At 40.9% G+C, this 18134-nt stretch overlaps 1 protein-coding gene across 6 annotated transcripts in view; it reads left to right on the plus strand.

Moving 5' to 3' along the window:
• LOC132382028 (rho guanine nucleotide exchange factor 10-like protein) overlaps positions 1-18134 on the plus strand; it is a 193884-nt gene that overhangs the window by 82138 nt on the left and 93612 nt on the right. For 2 of the 6 annotated variants that reach the window (XM_059951841.1, XM_059951842.1), the window contains exon 6: positions 2885-2976. The exons of 2 other annotated variants lie outside the window; for them this stretch is intronic. In XM_059951841.1, coding sequence (XP_059807824.1) covers positions 2885-2976 — 92 coding nt within the window. Of the gene's footprint in view, positions 1-2884; positions 2990-9031; positions 9234-18134 lie in introns of those variants that run through there. 2 more of the 6 variants (XM_059951843.1, XM_059951845.1) reach the window with 2 other exon arrangements.

Genomic DNA, 18134 nt, shown 5'->3' on the forward strand with positions numbered 1-18134 from the left:
TCGAACATGGTGGTGTGAGTCCTGAGGCTCCTGTACTCTCTTCCTGATGGCAGAAGCAGGAAGAGAGCATGCTCTGGGTGGTGGGGATCCCTGAAAATGGATGCTGCTTTCCTGTAACAGCATTTCTTGTAGATGTGTTCAATGGTTGAAAGGGCTTTACCCCTGATGGACTGAGCTGTATCCATTACTTTTTATAGGATTTCCCATTCTAGGGCATTGGTGTTTCCATACTAGGCTGTGATGCAGCCAGACAATATACTCTCCACCACACAACTGGAGATGTTCGTCAAAGTTAACATTCATTATTACGTAACAAGACCAATACTCCAGATATGATCTCACCAATGCCTGTACAACTGAAGCATAACTTTACTACTTTTGTACTTAGTTTCCTGAGCAATAAACAAAAATATAGTTATCTTCCCTAACATTTTGTTGTACCTATCCCTATGGATATTTTATACTTATACACACAGATGTCTTGACATCTCAAGATACTATAGGCTGTTTTCATTCTGATAGCATGCTTCCTTTGTATTTTGCAAACACACGTCCACATATTTCCCCCCAGTAAATCTTGCCATTGAATATTTGATTAAATAAGATTTATGTAGCAGATTTATTTCCAGAAGCTTTTGGTGGACACTGTTTTCCATTGTGTGAATCATCTCTTTGCTGCTTTAAGAGGAGCCTCCCACAGCCTTGGCGATCTCTTGAATTCAGAAGGTTATGAACAGTTCTGGTATGGTTGAAGTAAACGTGTTAGATGTTCTAGCCGATACAGCTCCAGTTCTCATGTACGATGAGTTATTTCTTGGCTAATGTGTTTTTATCTCTCCATAGGTGCTGCTGAGCATGCTGAGTACTGACAATATTTACTATTTTTATTACAGATTTTAGAACACCATTGTCAAGATTATTCATGAGTTTCAGGTGAACGGCAACTGTGTGTGTGTGTGTGTGTGTGTGTGTGTGTGTGTGTGTGTGTGTGTGTGTGTGAAGCACTGAAAGCTGCCCAAACTCTGCTGTCTCAGAAGACAACCGCATATAAAATCTTATAAAACGTAATCATATCTTTTTTCTTGAAATATCCTAGGCACTTTGTGAACTGACATTTCTGAAATGCAGTCACTCATTATGTAGCCTCTTTCCGCAAAGCAACTGAATCATGATAGCAAGCCAGTGGGACTAATTTAAACCAGTAAACGATCACATAGTATTGTTCAAAAAGTTGCACTTACTTTAAAGCTCAGTAATACTGTGCAGTCTGTGGGCTAGTAAGTTTGCAGGTGACTTTCGGGTTGCTGGAGCTATAAATGGTGTGGATCGTTGTTGTGGGTTGCAACAGGACGTTGACAGAATGAAGTGCTGGGCTGAGAAGTTTCAACACTGAAAAGTCTGATTCAACTTGAAAGGTCAATTTTGAAGGCAGAGTAAATGTTTAATGGCAGGATTTTGTGCAGCATAGAGGGATCTTGGGGTCTACGTTCATAGATCCCTCAAAATTGCCACACAAGTTTATAGGGTGATTAAGAAGGCGTATGGTATGTTGACCATCACTAGTCAGGGGATTGAGTTCTAGAGCTGTGAGATAATGTTGCAGCTCTATAACTCCCTGGTTAGACCACACAAGGAATATTGTGTTTAGTTCTGGTTGCCTCATTACAGGAAGGATGTTGTTGCTTTAGAGAGGATGCAGAGACGATTTCCCAGTTTGTTGCCTGGGTAGACAGCATGTCTTGCAATGATAGGCTAAGGAAGCTAGGGATTTTCTCTTTGGAGCAGGGGTGGATGAGAGGTGACTTGGAGGTGATAAGAGGCATAGACAGAATGGATAGCCAGAAAACTTTTTCCCAAGTGGAATTGGCTAATACCAGACGGCATAATTTTAAGGTGATTGGAGAAAAGTGTAGGGAGATGTCAGAGGTAAATTCTTTACATAGAGTGTGGAACATCCTGCCAGGGGTTGTGGTAGACACAGATGCAATAGTGTCATTTAAGAAATTCTTAGATAGACATAACGATAGAAAACTGAAGGGTTATGTAGGAAGGAAGAGTTAGGTTGATCTTAGAGCAGACTAAAAGGCTGAGAGCTGCACTGTGTCATAGTGTTCTATGTTCTGTATTCATGCCATTAGGTCTAATGACAGTTTTATGATTTACAAGTTGAAATTTTGGCTTAATAGATACTTATAAATTCTGGTACCAGAAGGTCTGGGTCTGATCACTGTTTATATCAAATTGACTGATCTTAACAGGAAGTAGTGTACAACATAAATGAAGGTACTAGAGCTCCCAAAATTAGCTGAATTTCCCCTTATCAACAGCATGTAATCTGTAAGAGAGCTTGTAGATTCACTGGGTGCAAGTGATCAAAACAACAAAAAACTGCTCATGCTGGAAATCTAAATTAAAAACTGAAAACACTGGGATAATATTGACATGAAATATTCACTCTTCCTCTTCCCACAGATTCCATTGGACCTGTTTTGTCCTTTCAGCAGTTTCTGTTTTTGTTTTAGGGAGAGAACAGAAATGGCTACTAATCATGGAGTGACCCACCGTGCTGAACCCTTTCTCCAGACTCTCATGCAAACAGTGTCATTTGAGTAAAGTACTAGCACCTAACAGCAGGACGTTCTACATTGAACGAGCCCTGTTAGCGGTGCAGTCATGCTAATTTGCATTTGGACACCACGTAATAATTAACCAGATCTGTTTTGTTGGTTGTGCTTGACCATTCTTCTGCACCCTGGACATGTAGGATTGTGTTATATATAATGAATAGAATACTGTATTCATCCCATGTGATAATTTAAATACTGTCTACAGTCAAAGATTGATTATTGTCTTACGCATTGTCCCTTTTGGCTTCTGTCCCTAGGAGTCTTTCCACTGCCCCGTGCAATGAATCTACCAGCAGTTATGAGGCTGACATCAAAGATGAATCCGGGAGTGAAACTCTCTTGTATAACAGTAAGATGCCCTAGTGTGTACTTGCATTCTATGTGCATTGTTTATTTAAACAGCAGATTTAACAGCGCCAGATAGTGACGGTCCACTGGGCCAGAACATGTGAGATGTTGGTTGCATTCAAAACTCTCTTCTAAGAAATGGCTAGGCTTTGTATTAAGAAGATTGCAGGGTCAGTATTTTTAAAGGGTGAAGGACCATCACCTCTGATTTAATATTGAGTTCTTCTGTATCTTCATCTAGTGATATACACTAACTTTGAACCTGCTATATTACTGTTTTTCCACATGTTCTTGCCCTTAAAATGATGTTACCTTCCTGCCCTTCGTAGTCAATCAATGAAACCTTCACTATTGATATTTAGATAGTTGTTGATCAGAAACACCACACCTGTATATTGGTTGCAGAGGAAGTCAAAGGCTGGGTATCCTGTGGCACATAACTCATCCCGACCACCCAAAGCCTTTCCACTGTCAATATGATTTAATGCTCTTGAATTGCCTGGGTGATTGAGGCTCTAACAACTCTTTAAAAAGTTCAAGGGTGAACGAGGTTAGTTGATCAGCACCCTGTTCACAATCCTGAGTGTTCATTCCTTCCACTACTGGTCCATTGTGAAAGTAAGGCCTACCATCCTCAAAATGTTACCAATTTGGGCCACTCCAACAGTACCTCATACAGCTTTGACTACTACTACCAAGGACAAGGGCATCAGGTTCATGGGAGCATCGTTACCAAAGGTTTCCTTCCAAGTCACATTCCATCCTGACTTGTAAATACTGTATATTACTGTTCTTAAATTATTGCTGTGTTTAAAGTAAGGAACTCCCTCCCAAACAGCTCTGTGGAAGTACCTTCAGCTGAAAGAGAGCAGTAGTCAGGGGAACTTGGGGATGAGCAATAAATTCTGGCATTGCCATCAGCACCTGCATCCAAAAAATGATTTTGAAAAATTATAAAATGATTTTATATAAATTAAACTCAAAAATACTGAAAATACTCAATAGGTCAGGCAACATCTGTGGAGTGAGGCACAGGGTTAACAACTTAGCTTGATCATTTCCGATTTATTGAGTGTTTTCTGCAGGACCATTTTCTGTGCGTATTTCAGCAACTCTGGTGTACTGCGTCTGTATTCTGGTTCCCTTTAAGAATGGGATAAATGCAGAGTGGTTGGAACAGTTACGTTAAACAAGTTGTGTTTATAGTAAACTCTTTATTAGTCTTGCCAAACCTTTGTGTTGGGAGTAAGAAGCTGGGAGGAGAGAGATGGAAGACATAAAGTGCTGAAGAAGAAAGCATCTAATAAGAGAGGGCAGTGAACTATGGAAGAAAGTGGGGCGGGGGGGGTGGGGGAGAAGAATGAAAGGCAATAAAGTCCCTCTGTTGCTATTTCCAAGCAGTGGATTCCAGATCACCACCACTCCAGTGAAATGATTTTTTTTCTCCTCAAACCCCCTCAAATCTTTAAAGCCATCAACAATGACTTACACAAAATTTCTTCAATATTATTACAAAGATTATCCTAGAGGATCATTACCATGTCTTTTTGGGAGTCATTGCCTCCTGTTGGTCCATTCAGTAACTGATTGCGATCTTTGCAGCATGTTTCCTTTATCTTGCCGAAAAAAGGTCATTTTCTGTTTGACTCTTGTGGTAGTGCTGACCAATCTGCAGATATGATACTCTGGTAACTAATAGCCTCTGTTATCCTTCTCAGCTGGTTCTTCCCCAGTGTCCAAAGCCCAGGAAGTACGACCAGTGGATTTTTTGACCGTGCAGTATGTCAATGCTAAACTTGGCCATTTCCCGCATCTAAATGTTACTCAGACTATGGACAGCTAATGCATAACAGAGTAGGAATCAAGCTTTGGAACTTGTTCATCTGAATGAATCAGGAGACTGGAAGCCCCAAACATGGACAGAAATGAAAAGTAGTTACTAAATTTATTTTAAAAATTTTAACCGCAAAAGGGGAAGTAGTTAAAAGTAAATAAATGAAATAACTTTTTGCTTTGTTTTTTGCAATGCTCTGATTATAACGGATGGAAGTTTAAATACTGGGGTCTTGCTGTTGCTGAATTTTAAACTTATTGCATCCAGGATATTTCCCTTGACGTTATGTTGAAATCAGCAAGATATTAACCGAGGGGCATATCAAGGTAACCAGGGACATGGCCACTTAATTAACTGGCTTTGAACTGAAGTAAAGGATTTTTTCTTGTATCTTGTGGATCACTTTCCATGATTCAGTCAGTCTGTCTGTACTAATGGATGAGTCAGGAACCTTTCCTATAATGCCCTATAAATCCCCCTGCTTTGAAAATTAGATTGCAAACAGTCAACGCAACCTCAATTTATTACTGTGCCATCATAATATAATCTCTGACCTGTTTCTAACCGATGCATTGAATGGGCATATACTCGTTCACTTCTACCGGCATAATACAGCTAATTTCAGAACCACGCAATTGGAGGAAACTCCTTGGATAGAGAAAGTGCAACAGCGACTATTTCTGGGTCTTCTAGAATGTCCAGAAATTAGATGGGGCACTTCATACTGTTCACAAAAGGCAGGGTAATGGTTGCTTAGTGGCATCTGAGGCCTTGGACAGAAGAGGGCCTGTGACCAAAATGGTTATCAGTATGCCATACAATGGTTAACTGTGCTGGCTATTTTTAGTCTGTTCTCCCCCATTAAGTGGGATATTTCCCTGGATTGCATGTGGTGATTCCATTGTGGTTTCATATAAATGAGCGTTTGATGTGACTGCTTTTGTTTTAACCTCTTGGGAAAACTAGTTTTGCAATTGAATTGCTAAATATAAAATAAAGGAAATAGAAGGATTGGAAATGAATAATTGTGGCGAAAGAACTCTTGGCGCATCCACTGTGCTCAAATTTGCTTTGCTCATCAAGTTTTGATAAGTAACTTTGAAGTTAAAATTGGTTCTTTAGGACAAAAGCTTGAAACCACTTCCCATTTGAGAACACTAGAATGAAACAGGCATCTGCAAAGAAGAGCCCAAACAATTTGAGACAAATAACATTAGTCTTTCCACAAACGAAGCATTCTTTGGACAAAGGAGCACGCACATCCCATGCTAATCAGAAACTTGAGGCAATGACAGTAGTGAATTTGTGTTTTTGTTTGGGTCCAGTGATCTACGATGGCAAGGGAGATTTTCCATTTAATTTTCAGAATCGCATGGCAACTCTGAAACTCACAGTGTTCTTCCAGATGATTCGGAATGATCTTTCTCTTTCCCTCTGGGGTGTTCACTTGTAGGATGATTATTAACAGTGAAAATACACGGTGAAAATTTAAAGCACTCATCCTCCGCTTTCTGGCAAAGTTGAGCCACGTGTCTGTTTCCAGCCTTACCGCAGTTGGCAGACATCAAGGTTATTTGCAGGAAAGAGGCATGGCACCAAACAGCTTTCCAATTTATTTTTGCTCTTAATCCCAACGAAACAGAAGTTGCAAAAAGTATGGAAGCTGTTTCTTGCTTTATATCTTGTGATTTAAATCAGGGCAGCACCAATGAGGTTAGGGATGAACCCGACTGACTATAATGTTAGTAGCAGCAAACACGAGGAAATCTGCAGATGCTGGAAATTCAAGCAACACGCACAAAATGCGGGTGGAATGCAGCAGGCCAGGCAGCATCTATAGGAAGAAGCACAGTTGACGTTTTGGGCATAGACCCTTCGTCAGGACTCTCAAATCTCTTACTATCTTTTCTTTCAGTTAGTCCTGATGAAGGGTCTCGGCCCGAAACATCGACTGTGCTTCTTCCTATCGATGCTGCCTGGCCTGCTGCGTTCCACCAGCATTTTGTGTGTGATGTTAGTAGCAGCCTGGTTTAAAACACAAGACAATCCAGACAGAGAGGCAGAGTTACAATAAACTTCTGAAGGGACTGAAAACGGTTGTAGAACAGGAAATAGGAGAAGAATTGACCTCTAAGGACCTCAGAGATTTCTGTTCTAATCACTGTTGATGACTTTGTATTTTTCTGGTGGGGGTTGGGAGTCGGAGATATAATGCCAGATGATTGCAGTTACTGCCTGTTATGCTGCTGGCTTTTAGAGCAGCAGTGAATGTCCTCCATCTCTGTCTGTCTTCTCTATTGTGCCCCAGGTGTGGTTCAGGGTCCTCATTTCTTCTTCTACGGTATGGCACCAAGTTATCTTTGGTCTCCCATATTTCCTCTGTCCCTCAGGGTCCGATGAAATGCTATCTTGATTACAGAGTTCTCTTCTCATCACGTGCCCAATCCGTCTCCAACGTTGCCTCATGATGATTGCAGCCATGTCTTCTTGGTGACACTGAAGGAATAGGGTGTGGTTAGAGATCTTTCTTGGCCGGAAAATACAAGAGGATCTTCTGGAGGCGCATGGTGTGGAATGACGGCAGCCTGGCAAGGTCATTTTCTGTCTTGCGCCAGTGTTCTGTACAAGAGTGTGGAAAGAATTCAGCCCTGGTACAGCTTCACCTTGGTGTAGGCACAAATGTTGGTAGATTTAGGACTGTTGATGTGGAGAATGCCACATGAGGACACACTTTTTTAGTACAGATCAGCAAGTTAAATAAAATGGAGTAAGAAGTGTGTTACTTTAATGTGAATAGAAAGGCCTCTTGGCAAATTCTTTTTGAATGCTTGGACAACAATATACATGAATATGGTACTTTATTATAGTAAATATGCCCAAGTAGTAACCAACAAATTTTGATGCGCATCAAAGCTGATGACTGAAAACATCAAGGAGTGCAAGGAAGAAAGAGATGGAGGAATGAACAGGCTCAGTGTTGGGGAGGACAAAAGGGACAGCCACTGAAAAAAGATTAAGATTGAGCGTCAGATCCAACTTGGAAGAGTGCAGAGATCTCAGTGGGTGGTAGAGCTGAGGGAAATCAGAAATTGGGAAGGATATCCATGGAGGAACTTGTATATGAGGCTAATAATTTTAATATCGTCATGCTGCTTTGGTGGAGAATTAGGTCAGTCAGCTTAGAGGTGCTGAGACCTGACACAAATTAACATATGCTGATAGGTTTTGAATGGTTTAAGGAGATTGGAAGATTTGATGGGGCTGAAAAGCTAAATGGAGAAAGGAGAGTAGAAATGGATAAACTGTTATATGTACTGAAGCAAGTTCTTAATTTGGTAAAGAATTTCATTGTGTCATGGATCACTGCTAGAGATTAGACCAGAAAAGCAAAGCAAGGATTTAAAATTGATGATGAGTCTCGGTTAGGCCACAGTTTAAGTTCTGTCGGTAGTAGTGCACTAAAGGAATACTGAATCGCAGAATTTCGGACAGAGCAGAGAGTGGGAACTCTTCACTGGGGTGGGGGGATTGTGTATCCAGATAAAGATCTTTGAATTGAATGCAGGCCTTGGCCCAACAAGTCCATGTCAACAGTCAAGCACCCATTGCTTCTCATCCTGGTGTATTGGCATACATTTCCATCCTCCCTTCCCAGATTCTGCCACTGTACCTACACTAGGAGAAATTTACAGTGGCCCACTAACCACCTTGCTGTGTCAACAAGCCTTTTGCTGGGAGAGATATGATAAAGACTATTATCCACTTTAGGCAAATTCTGAACAAAGGAGCAAAAGTACTTAGAATCTATTAGAAGGTCAGATAAAGAGTTAAGAAGTGGATAATTTATGGAAAGAATATCAGATAATGGCCGTAGGTTCAATGTTTATCCTAGAGTGTAGAAGATAGCCAAGATAGGAGTTTAAAAGAAGGAGAATAATGGTGTTTTAAATGCTTGGAAAGAGATCTCTAATAAATGCTTTGTGTTTCAAATGTATGGTGGTAGCCTCCACTTTCCAGTAATGCTGCTCCAGCATCTCCAACTGTATAAATGCTCAAGAGGCTCCACAGAAGGATGCTCACAGTCTTCTGTCATGTGAGGGATCTGATTTGTAACAATGTGAAAGGGGTTACTCAGCAACTTTGACTACCTTCCCAGCAATGAGCACACCCACAATTTGCACGGGGTACCTCAATACACACCACTGGTTTGGGATTCAACTCCCGTGTAACATTATCCATAACTGATCTTTTTGTAGCGATTTCTGTCTTTCATCAGACAGGGGAGAGTGCCAATCGTTAGCTGGTTCTCCAGCAGCAGCAAGAGTTGCCATCTCTACTCCCCGAGCAATGGTGAGGCATAGATCAGCCATCAGCATGCCTAATGCGAAGAGGTGGCCACAAGAGCAAGACTGGTGCAGTCTGTGGTGAGGCCTGTACCCTGTTTTCCGTCCACCCTTTCTCTAATAAGCTATCCTTACTGCCGAACTTGTTTAAGTTAAATGAACATTTAAAAAAAATGCAGATTATAGAAACCTGAAACAAAAACAGAAAATGCTGAAAAACCTATTGGATCAGAGCTACTGCCCATTCCTTCCAAGATCTGTGTTTTTTTTTATTCTGTTTTAGTTGTTTATTTGAAACTTGCAATCATTCAGGATCTACCAAAAACTAATGCTGAAATTATTATAATCTTTATAAATTAAAGATCCACACACTTTAAAACAATTGAAGAAACTTTTTGTTATGTTTCTTCTAGCAGTAGATACCTCTGTTCATTTCAATAGGCCCTGTATTGATACAAAGTTAACGTGGTGTAGGGCTAGGTTCCCATGTTAAGAAGTGGCAAGGCTTCACATAATCACTCTCCCTCCTTGAGTCTTAGAAGAGAACAGAAGTCCAAAGGTTGGTGCTAAGCTTGGCTGAAAGCTGCGCTACAGCTTCTGGTCGCCTTGGAGTGTATCTGTTGACTGATCCTGTGTGGACTACAGCAGTGTTATAAGAGAGGTCATTTGATTGAGCTTCATTAGCAAACTTTCTGTCTTTAAGTAGACTGACATTGGTTGCTGCATGTGTCAGGTATTGCACAGGATATAACAATTTCTTTGCAGAGAGTAATTGTCAGGAGGCTGATTAACAGAGACATGGCAGCAGATGAATCATTTGGTGCTTTCAGAACTGTCATGTCAAAGGATGAATGGTTAGTGCAGAACTGCTATAAGGTAGATTTTATTGAGTTGTTGGAATGAACAGGGAGCTGAAGCTTCAAATACTGCATCTCTCTATTGCTGATCCATGCAGCTGGATGATAGCTGGAGAGGTACTCTCATTTTGGGTGTCTGGAGTGTGGGTGCGAAGAAGGAGGCCCCTGAAAATTATATGTAATTCAAAGGAAGCATTGTAAATACATTGTAACTGTAGAATTGTTCTGTTTTTTACCTTTGACCTTTAGCAATAAAACCATCATGTAATACTGGGTCGAGCTGGCCTCTTCTTCCAGGAGTGCCTGTTGCTCATCTTTGCTGAATAAAACACTTCAATATCCTCTACCGTCAGTGTCTCTCCAGTGACTTTGTTCACAGTGACACCCCAAATAGAAACACTCGAGATCAGTATCTTGCATGGGTTTCTGGAGTTGTGGGCTGAAGCATTTACTGTGTCACTTTTTGTGGTTCTTTCTTTGGGTTCCACTCTTTGTGTGTTGCCAATGATATTGGCTGTTCACATGTCCTCCCTCTGTTATTCAGGTTCCTCATATTCCCATGTTGCTCTTGTACTTGCCCCCCCCCCCACAGTAATTGCATTTTTTTTGATAATGAAAGTAAAGAAAATTCTGAAAATGACAATAAGTTTGGAGGTAGAATGACAAGGAAGGCTATTGATTATATCTAATTTATGTGGACATTGGCCCCACCACTGCACACAAAATGCCCACTCAGCAACCTCGTGAAGTGAGAGTGCTGCTCATAGATTAATTGAGAGATTGCTGCCTTTAGCCAATTTCTTCCAGGCATGAGATGAGCATCAACCTGTGGTTTTGTACATAGAACATAGCACAGTACAGCACAGCACAGTCCAGGCTCTTCAGCCTGCAATGTTGTGCCGACCCTTAAACACTGCCTCCCATATATCCCCCCCCCCCCACCTTAAATTCCTCCATATACCTGTCTAGTAGTCTCTTAAATTTCACATTTTTTGGGTATAATTTTGTATTTTCATATACTTGTGATCCCATATTTTGTATCCATGCCATGTAGTGCAAATAGACAGGTGCAGGTTGGTTCTTGGGTTACATGATAGAGATCTTTCGTGCAATACTAACACATCACTTGGCTCATTAGCAAATTTGAAGGTCTTTTATATGTTCTTTGATATTGTTGGCTGACCTAGAGTTCATAAAAGGAAATCAAAACTGTTATAGTCACGGAAGAAATAGACCCCTGTCCTGATGGAATGTATCCCAGGGTGTAGTGGCAACTTAAACAAACTAATGCTGCTTGTGGCCCCACAGGTCGTTATCCTTGTGTGATGTGCCCTCCAATCAATTCAGTAATAATGTACAAAAAAGTCAAAGAAATGTAATCGATCCTTTTTTTTTTATCAACTAGCAAAGCATACAATGTTGAAGTGAAGAAAATTATGAAATTAAAACTAGTAATATTAAACATATTTAAGCAGACTTAAACAAAGTTAAGTAGGGTTAACTGACCTCTACGCCTTTGACCCTCAACAGAGGTGCCCCTCAGGGTTGTGTCCTAAGCCCCCTCCTATACTCTCTGTATACTCAATATTGTGCCGCCACCCATAGCTCCAACCTGCTAATTAAATTTGCTGATGACACTACACTGATTGGCCTAATCTCAAGTGATAATGAGACAGCCTACAGAGAAGAATTCATCACCCTGACACAGTGGTCTCAATGAAAAAAAACCTCTCCCTCAATGTCAAAAAACAAAGGAGCAGGTTGTGGACTACAGGAGGAATGGAGACAGGCTAACCCCTATTGACATCAATGGATCTGGGATTGAGAGGGTGAACAACTTTAAATTCCTCGGCATACACATCACTGAGGCCCTCACTTGGTCTGTACATACCAGCTGTGTGGAGAAAAAGGTACAACAGTGCCTCTTTCACTTCAGACAGTTGAAGAGGTTTGGTATGGGCCCCCAAATGCCAAGATTTTCCACAGGGGCACAATCGAGAGCATCCTGTCTGACTGCATTACTGCCTGGTATGGGAAATGTACTTCCTTCAATCGCAGGACTCTGCAGAGAGTGGTGTGGACAGCCCAGCACATCTGTAGACGTGAACTTCCCACTATTCAGGACATTTACAAAGACAAGTGTGTAAAAAGGGCCTGAAGGATCATTGGGGACCTGAGTCACCCCAACCATCCGTTCCAGCTACTACCATCCGGGAAACAGTACCGCAGCATAAAAAGCAGGACCAACAGGCTCTGGGACAGCTTTTTCCACCAGGTTATCAGACTGATTAACTCACGCTGATACAGTTGTATTTCTATGTTATGTTGACTGTCCTGTTGTACATACTATTTATAATAAGTTACTATAAATTGCACATTTAGTTGCAGATGCAACATAAAGATTTTTACTCCTCGTGTCTATGAAGGATGTAAAAAATAAAGTCAATTCAAGTGAATTCAAATGTAATTAAGCAGTTAGCAAAAGATATGACACCTGACAGTCCCCAGATCTAAACTGCCCAGAATAAGGCACAAATACGTGGCTAAGCGCTTAGTTTTCACCACATCCCCACCCATGTGATTAGCTGCGATGATAAACGTATAACACAGACTACAATACAGATAGAAAATAGATGCATGGCTCCTACACAGGGTACCAAAAGAAAAGATATTTATGATGATTTACCTAAATTTTCTGGACTCTGGGCAGATCTCATGGGATTAGAAGATGGGAAATGTCACATCCTTTTTCAAAAAAAAAATGCAGGCAACAGGCAGTTAACTGTAGGCCAATTAGTTCAAAGCCTGTAGTTGGGGAAAATGCTTGAAGCTATCATTAAGTAAGAAATAGCAAGGTATCTAGATAGGAGTGGTTTCATCAGGCAGACACAGCTTGGATTCAGAGCAACACACACGAGATGCTGGAGGAACTCAGCAGGCCAGGCAGCATCTGTGGAAAAAAGTACAGTTGACATTTTGGGTCTTGGCCCAAAACATTGACTCTTTATTCTTTTCCATTGATGCTGCCTGGCTTGCTGAGTTCCTTCAGCATTTTGTGTGTGTTGCTCGGATTTCCAGCATTTGCTGATTTTCTCTTGTTTGTGGCAGCATGGATTCAGGAAGGACTCATCCTGTTTGATAGACTTACTGGAGCTCTTTGAAGATATAATGAATGCAGTGAAAAGAAGGACCAAGAAGAGTTTGTATACGTGGATCTGCAGAAGGTATTGGACAAGGTGTCACGTAAATATAGACAATAGGTGCAGAAGCAGACCATTTGGCCGTTCGAGCCTGCACCGCCATTCTGAGATCATGGCTGATCATCTACAATCAATACCCGGTTCCTGCCTTGTCCCCATATTCCTTGATTCCCCTATCCATAAGATACCTATCTAGCTCCTTCTTGAAAGCATCCGAGAATTGGCCTTCACTGCCTTCTGAGGCAGTGCATTCCACACCCCCACAACTCTCTGGGAGAAGAAGTTTTTCCTTAACTCTGTCCTAAATGACCTACCCCTTATTCTTAAACCATGCCCTCTGGTACTGGACTCTCCCAGCATCTGGAACATATTTCCTGCCTCTATCTTGTCCAATCCCTTAATAATCTTGTATGTTGCAATCAGATCCCCTCTCAATCTCCTTAATTCCAGCGTGTACAAGCCCAGTCTCTCTAACCTCTCTGTGTAAGACAATCCGGACATCCCAGGAATTAACCTCGTGAATCTATGCTGCACTTCCTCTACAGCCAGGATGTCCTTCCTTAACCCAAAATATACTTAATAAAATAAGGGTACATGGATCTGGGGTAATATATCAGCATGGGTAGAGTATTAGTTAACCATTAGAAGGCAGAGAGTTGGGATAACTGGGTGTTTCTCTGTTTGGCTGTCAAAACTGAGCGGAGATCTGAAGGGGTCAATGCTGGACTCAGAACTTTTCACAATACACATTAGCAATTTGGAAGAGGAGGTCCAGTGTAGCGTATCTAAGTTTGCTGTTGCCAAATTGAATTGAAAAGCAAATTACACAAAGGATGCAGAGAATATGCAGAGGGATATAGACAGGTTATGAAAGTGGGCAAGGATCTGGCAGATGGGTGACAGCATTGGTAAATGCAAGATCTTCTTTGGAAGGAAAAATAGATGATCAGGTTATTTAAATGGTGAATGATTACAGCATGCTGATGTGCAGTGGGACTTGGGTTGTGCTTGTGTACAAATCGCAAAGAACAGTTTGTGGGTATAAAAGCTTATCAAGAAGGCAATGAATGTTAGCCTTCATAGCTAGAGGGATTGAATTTAAGAGTAAGGAGGTTGTGCTGCAACAGTGCAGGTCAATGGTGAGGCTGCACCCGGAATACTGCATGCAGTTTTGTTCTCCTTACTTGAGAAAAGATGTATGCAGAGATTCCGGTTTGATTCTGAACTCAATGAAGAGAGTTTGAGAAGCCTGGGATGTTCTTGCTGGAAGTCAGAAGAATGAGAGGAGATCTTACAAAGGCATTTAAAATTATGAAAGGGATAGATAAGATAGAGGCTGAAATATTGTCTTCACTGGCAGGGGAGATGAGAATGAGGTGCCATAGCCTCAAGATACAGAAGAGTAGGTTTAGGACAGAAATGAGGAGGAACTACTTTTTTTCTGGAGAGTAGTGAATCTGTGGAATTCTCTATCTAGAGAAGCAGTAAAGACTCTCTCATTAGGTATATTTAAGACATAGATTTTTGTGTTGTGCAGCAATTAAGGGTTATGGGGAAAAGGCCGGAAGGTAGAGCTGAGGCATGATCTGATTGAAGTGCAGAGCAGGCTCGACGGACCAGGTGGCTTCCTCCCAGTCCTGATTCTACTTCTTGTGCAGCTCCATGCAGTATTTGTTTGAAACAAATTTTGGAAATAAGTTTTGGAGGAATTTGCTGAAACCTACATGACAGTGATTATAAATCGATCACAAGTCCAACAAGAAATGCAGAAATTCTATTTGTTTAATAAAATGTGACTATGGCTTTTATATTTGGCAAATGCTTTTGCTTATGAAATCTCTGGCTGTCGGTACTGAGAAAATCAGCACATGTAGATCAGACTCAAAGCCTTTCAAATTAAGTTTTGATTTAAGTTTTCCTGCATTATAACAATGCAGAGCCTGTAATGTATAAATCCAGATATAATAAACTTCTAGATGATCTTTTGCAATAGAGAAGAACCCCAGTAATTTGGGGTATTAAGAGAAATGACATCCAATAATCTGGCAGATTTCACAAGTCATTTTATGTTATATTTCTCTTAATACCACGACATACTAGTTCAGTATTTCAAGATAACACACAATATCATAATAAGCAGAGTAAAAGTAAAGAGAGCCTGGAACTGAATTTCCAATGAATGGAAAGGAAGAGCAGTGAACATTATTTACTGAGCCAAGTACTGAACCATTGGGATTTCCATAGCCCGTTAGTAGATGATCAGAATTGTACTCTAGCAATACTTTTCTCTGCAATAAGCAAACTTCCAATCCTTTATTTATTTTTAGTGAGCAATATCTTACAACATGTTTGATTAAAGAGCTTAGACTGGAATTGGGATGGTTAACAATGAGACTGTTGTTTATATCGACTTGCCTTTCTTTGTGTGCCTCTGACTTTCTGAATAATATGAATCGGTGAAATGACTTTCATTTTCTGGTTTATATTTGATAGTGGGCATACAAAACCAACAGTTATAGCAAATGTCAATTAAATTTAACTTGAGTTCTCACAAATTAGAAAAATAATAAATTATGCCCATGCCTGTGTGGAAACAGTTCTTTATGATTAGCTTTACAGTTGAGTCAACCTAGGCCTACTCCGAGTATGGTTGGACCCCTTCAGGCAAATTGACTAACACTCGTACATTTCATATCCTCCCAACTAATCGTGAAGCTGTGGGTGTGTGAATTCTATCTAGTGTGAATATAGGCAAAGGTTTCGATGAGGCCTGTAATAACAGGATAACCCTTTTTTGTCTTTCAAGGTCCTGGTAACTTGACATCCTCCACATTTTTTAAACCACTTACCACTGTGCTCATCTGCAAATTCAACTTGTTCTTAATATAAAAACCATAAGTGCTGAAAACACTCAACAGGCCAGGCAGTACGTAGAATGAGAAACAGTTCATATTTCAGGTCAGAGACCCTTTATCGGAATACAAATGTGCCCTCCTAACCTTCTGAGTGTTTACAGAACTTTTTTTGTTTTTGTTATATTTTATATTTATATAAAGCTTGCAGAGAGATTTAGGCCAGTTAGAAGAGTGGGCTGAACAATGGCAGATGGAGTTTAATGCTGATAGTGTGAGGTGCTACATTTTGGTAGGAATAATCCAAATAGGACATACATGGTAAATGGTAGGGCATTGATCAATGCAGTAGAACAGAGTGATCTAGGAATAATGGTACATAGTTCTCTGAAGGTGGAATCTCAAGTGGATAGGATGGTGAAGAAAGCTTTTGGTTTGCTGGCCTTTATAAATCAGAGCATTGAGTATGGGAGTTGGGATGTAATGTTAAAATTGTACAAGGCATTGGTAAGGCCGAATTTGGAGTATTGTGTACAGTTCTGGTCACCGAATTATAGGAAAGATACCAACAAAATAGAGAGAGTACAGAGAAGATTTACTAGAATGTTACTTGAGTTTCAGCACCTAAGTTACAGGGAAAGTTTGAACAAGTTAGATCTTTATTCTTTGGAGTATAGAAGTTTGAGGGGGGACTTGATAGAGGTATTTAAAATTATGAGAGGGATAGATAGAGCTGACGTGGATAGGCTTTTTCCATTGAGAGTAGGGGAGATCCAAACAAGAGGAAATGAGTTGAAAGTTAGGGGGCAAAACTTTAAGGGTAACAGGAGGGGGAATTTCTTTCCTCAGAGAGTGGTAGCTGTGTGGAATGAGCTTCCAGTAGAAGTGGTAGAGGCAGGTTTGGTATTGACATTTAAAGTAAAATTAGATAGGTATATGGACAGGAAAGAAATGGAGGGTTATGGGCTGAGTGCGGGCCAATGGGACTAGGTGACAGTAAGCATTCGGCATGGACTAGAAGGACCGAGATGGCCTATTTCCGTGCTGTAATTTGTATATGGTTATATTTCTATAATTTGAGCTTTTATTATATTTTTCATGCAAGTCATATTGTACTAACTCTTCCTGTGATTTTTGTGTGTTTATGATTATTCTCTGGCTTCTAACACCCTATTCTACTTCTGCCTGATTAAACATTGCCACTGGCATCATTTGCCTGCCTTTGTCAGGTATAATGGCTTGGAATAAATGTGGCTCCATAAACAGCAACAAATATCCCTTGCTGAATCTTACTTCATCTGTTGCTCCTCAAAAGACAGGTTCCTACCCTGTCATGCATCTGCAGTGAGTTTCTCATATCAACAGGTCAATGACAGTGACAGTTGACAGTGCATTTGGAGTAAGAGGTCAAAAATACTATTTTATGAATTTCTGAAAAATAAAGTTTAATTTCCAGCAAATCATAAACATGAGAAAGTGTGCAGATGCTGGAAATCCAACCCCCCCCCCCCCCCACACACACACACACACACACCCCTCCCCCCCCCCCCCCCACCCCCGGCCTGGGACTTCCTTCAGGGCAGGAAAGGAAGGAGGAAGGTGCCAAAATAAAAAGGTGAGGGAAGAGGAAGGGGGATAGCTAGAAGGTGATAGGTGAAGCTAGGTGGGATGGAAAGGTAAACAGCCAGAGAAGAAGGAATCTGCTAGGAGAGGAGATTGGACCTTAGGAGAAAGGAAGGAGGAAAGGCACCACGGGAAGTAGATAGGCAAGTGAAAAGAGGTCAGAGGTAAGAGAACAGAAGAAGAGAGAAGAGGGAGGGATTATTTTTAAACTGGAATGAGAAGTCAATATTTTTGCCATCAGGTTGGAGGCTACCCCAGAAGGAATACAAGGTGTTGCTCCTCCACCCTGCGGGTAGCCTGAGCAGCCTTGTTAACTTGTGTGTGAAACACCTCCTCATTTATTTTTACTGAATTACTCATTGTCTTATTTAAAATGGCAGCAGTCACATTCCCTGTCCCGATCCATTTTCACCCTGCCTGTAGTAGAAACTGTATGTGTTCGTTCATTGA

This window comes from Hypanus sabinus, chromosome 27, assembly GCF_030144855.1.
Source record: "Hypanus sabinus isolate sHypSab1 chromosome 27, sHypSab1.hap1, whole genome shotgun sequence".
Classification (NCBI taxonomy): domain Eukaryota; kingdom Metazoa; phylum Chordata; class Chondrichthyes; order Myliobatiformes; family Dasyatidae; genus Hypanus; species Hypanus sabinus.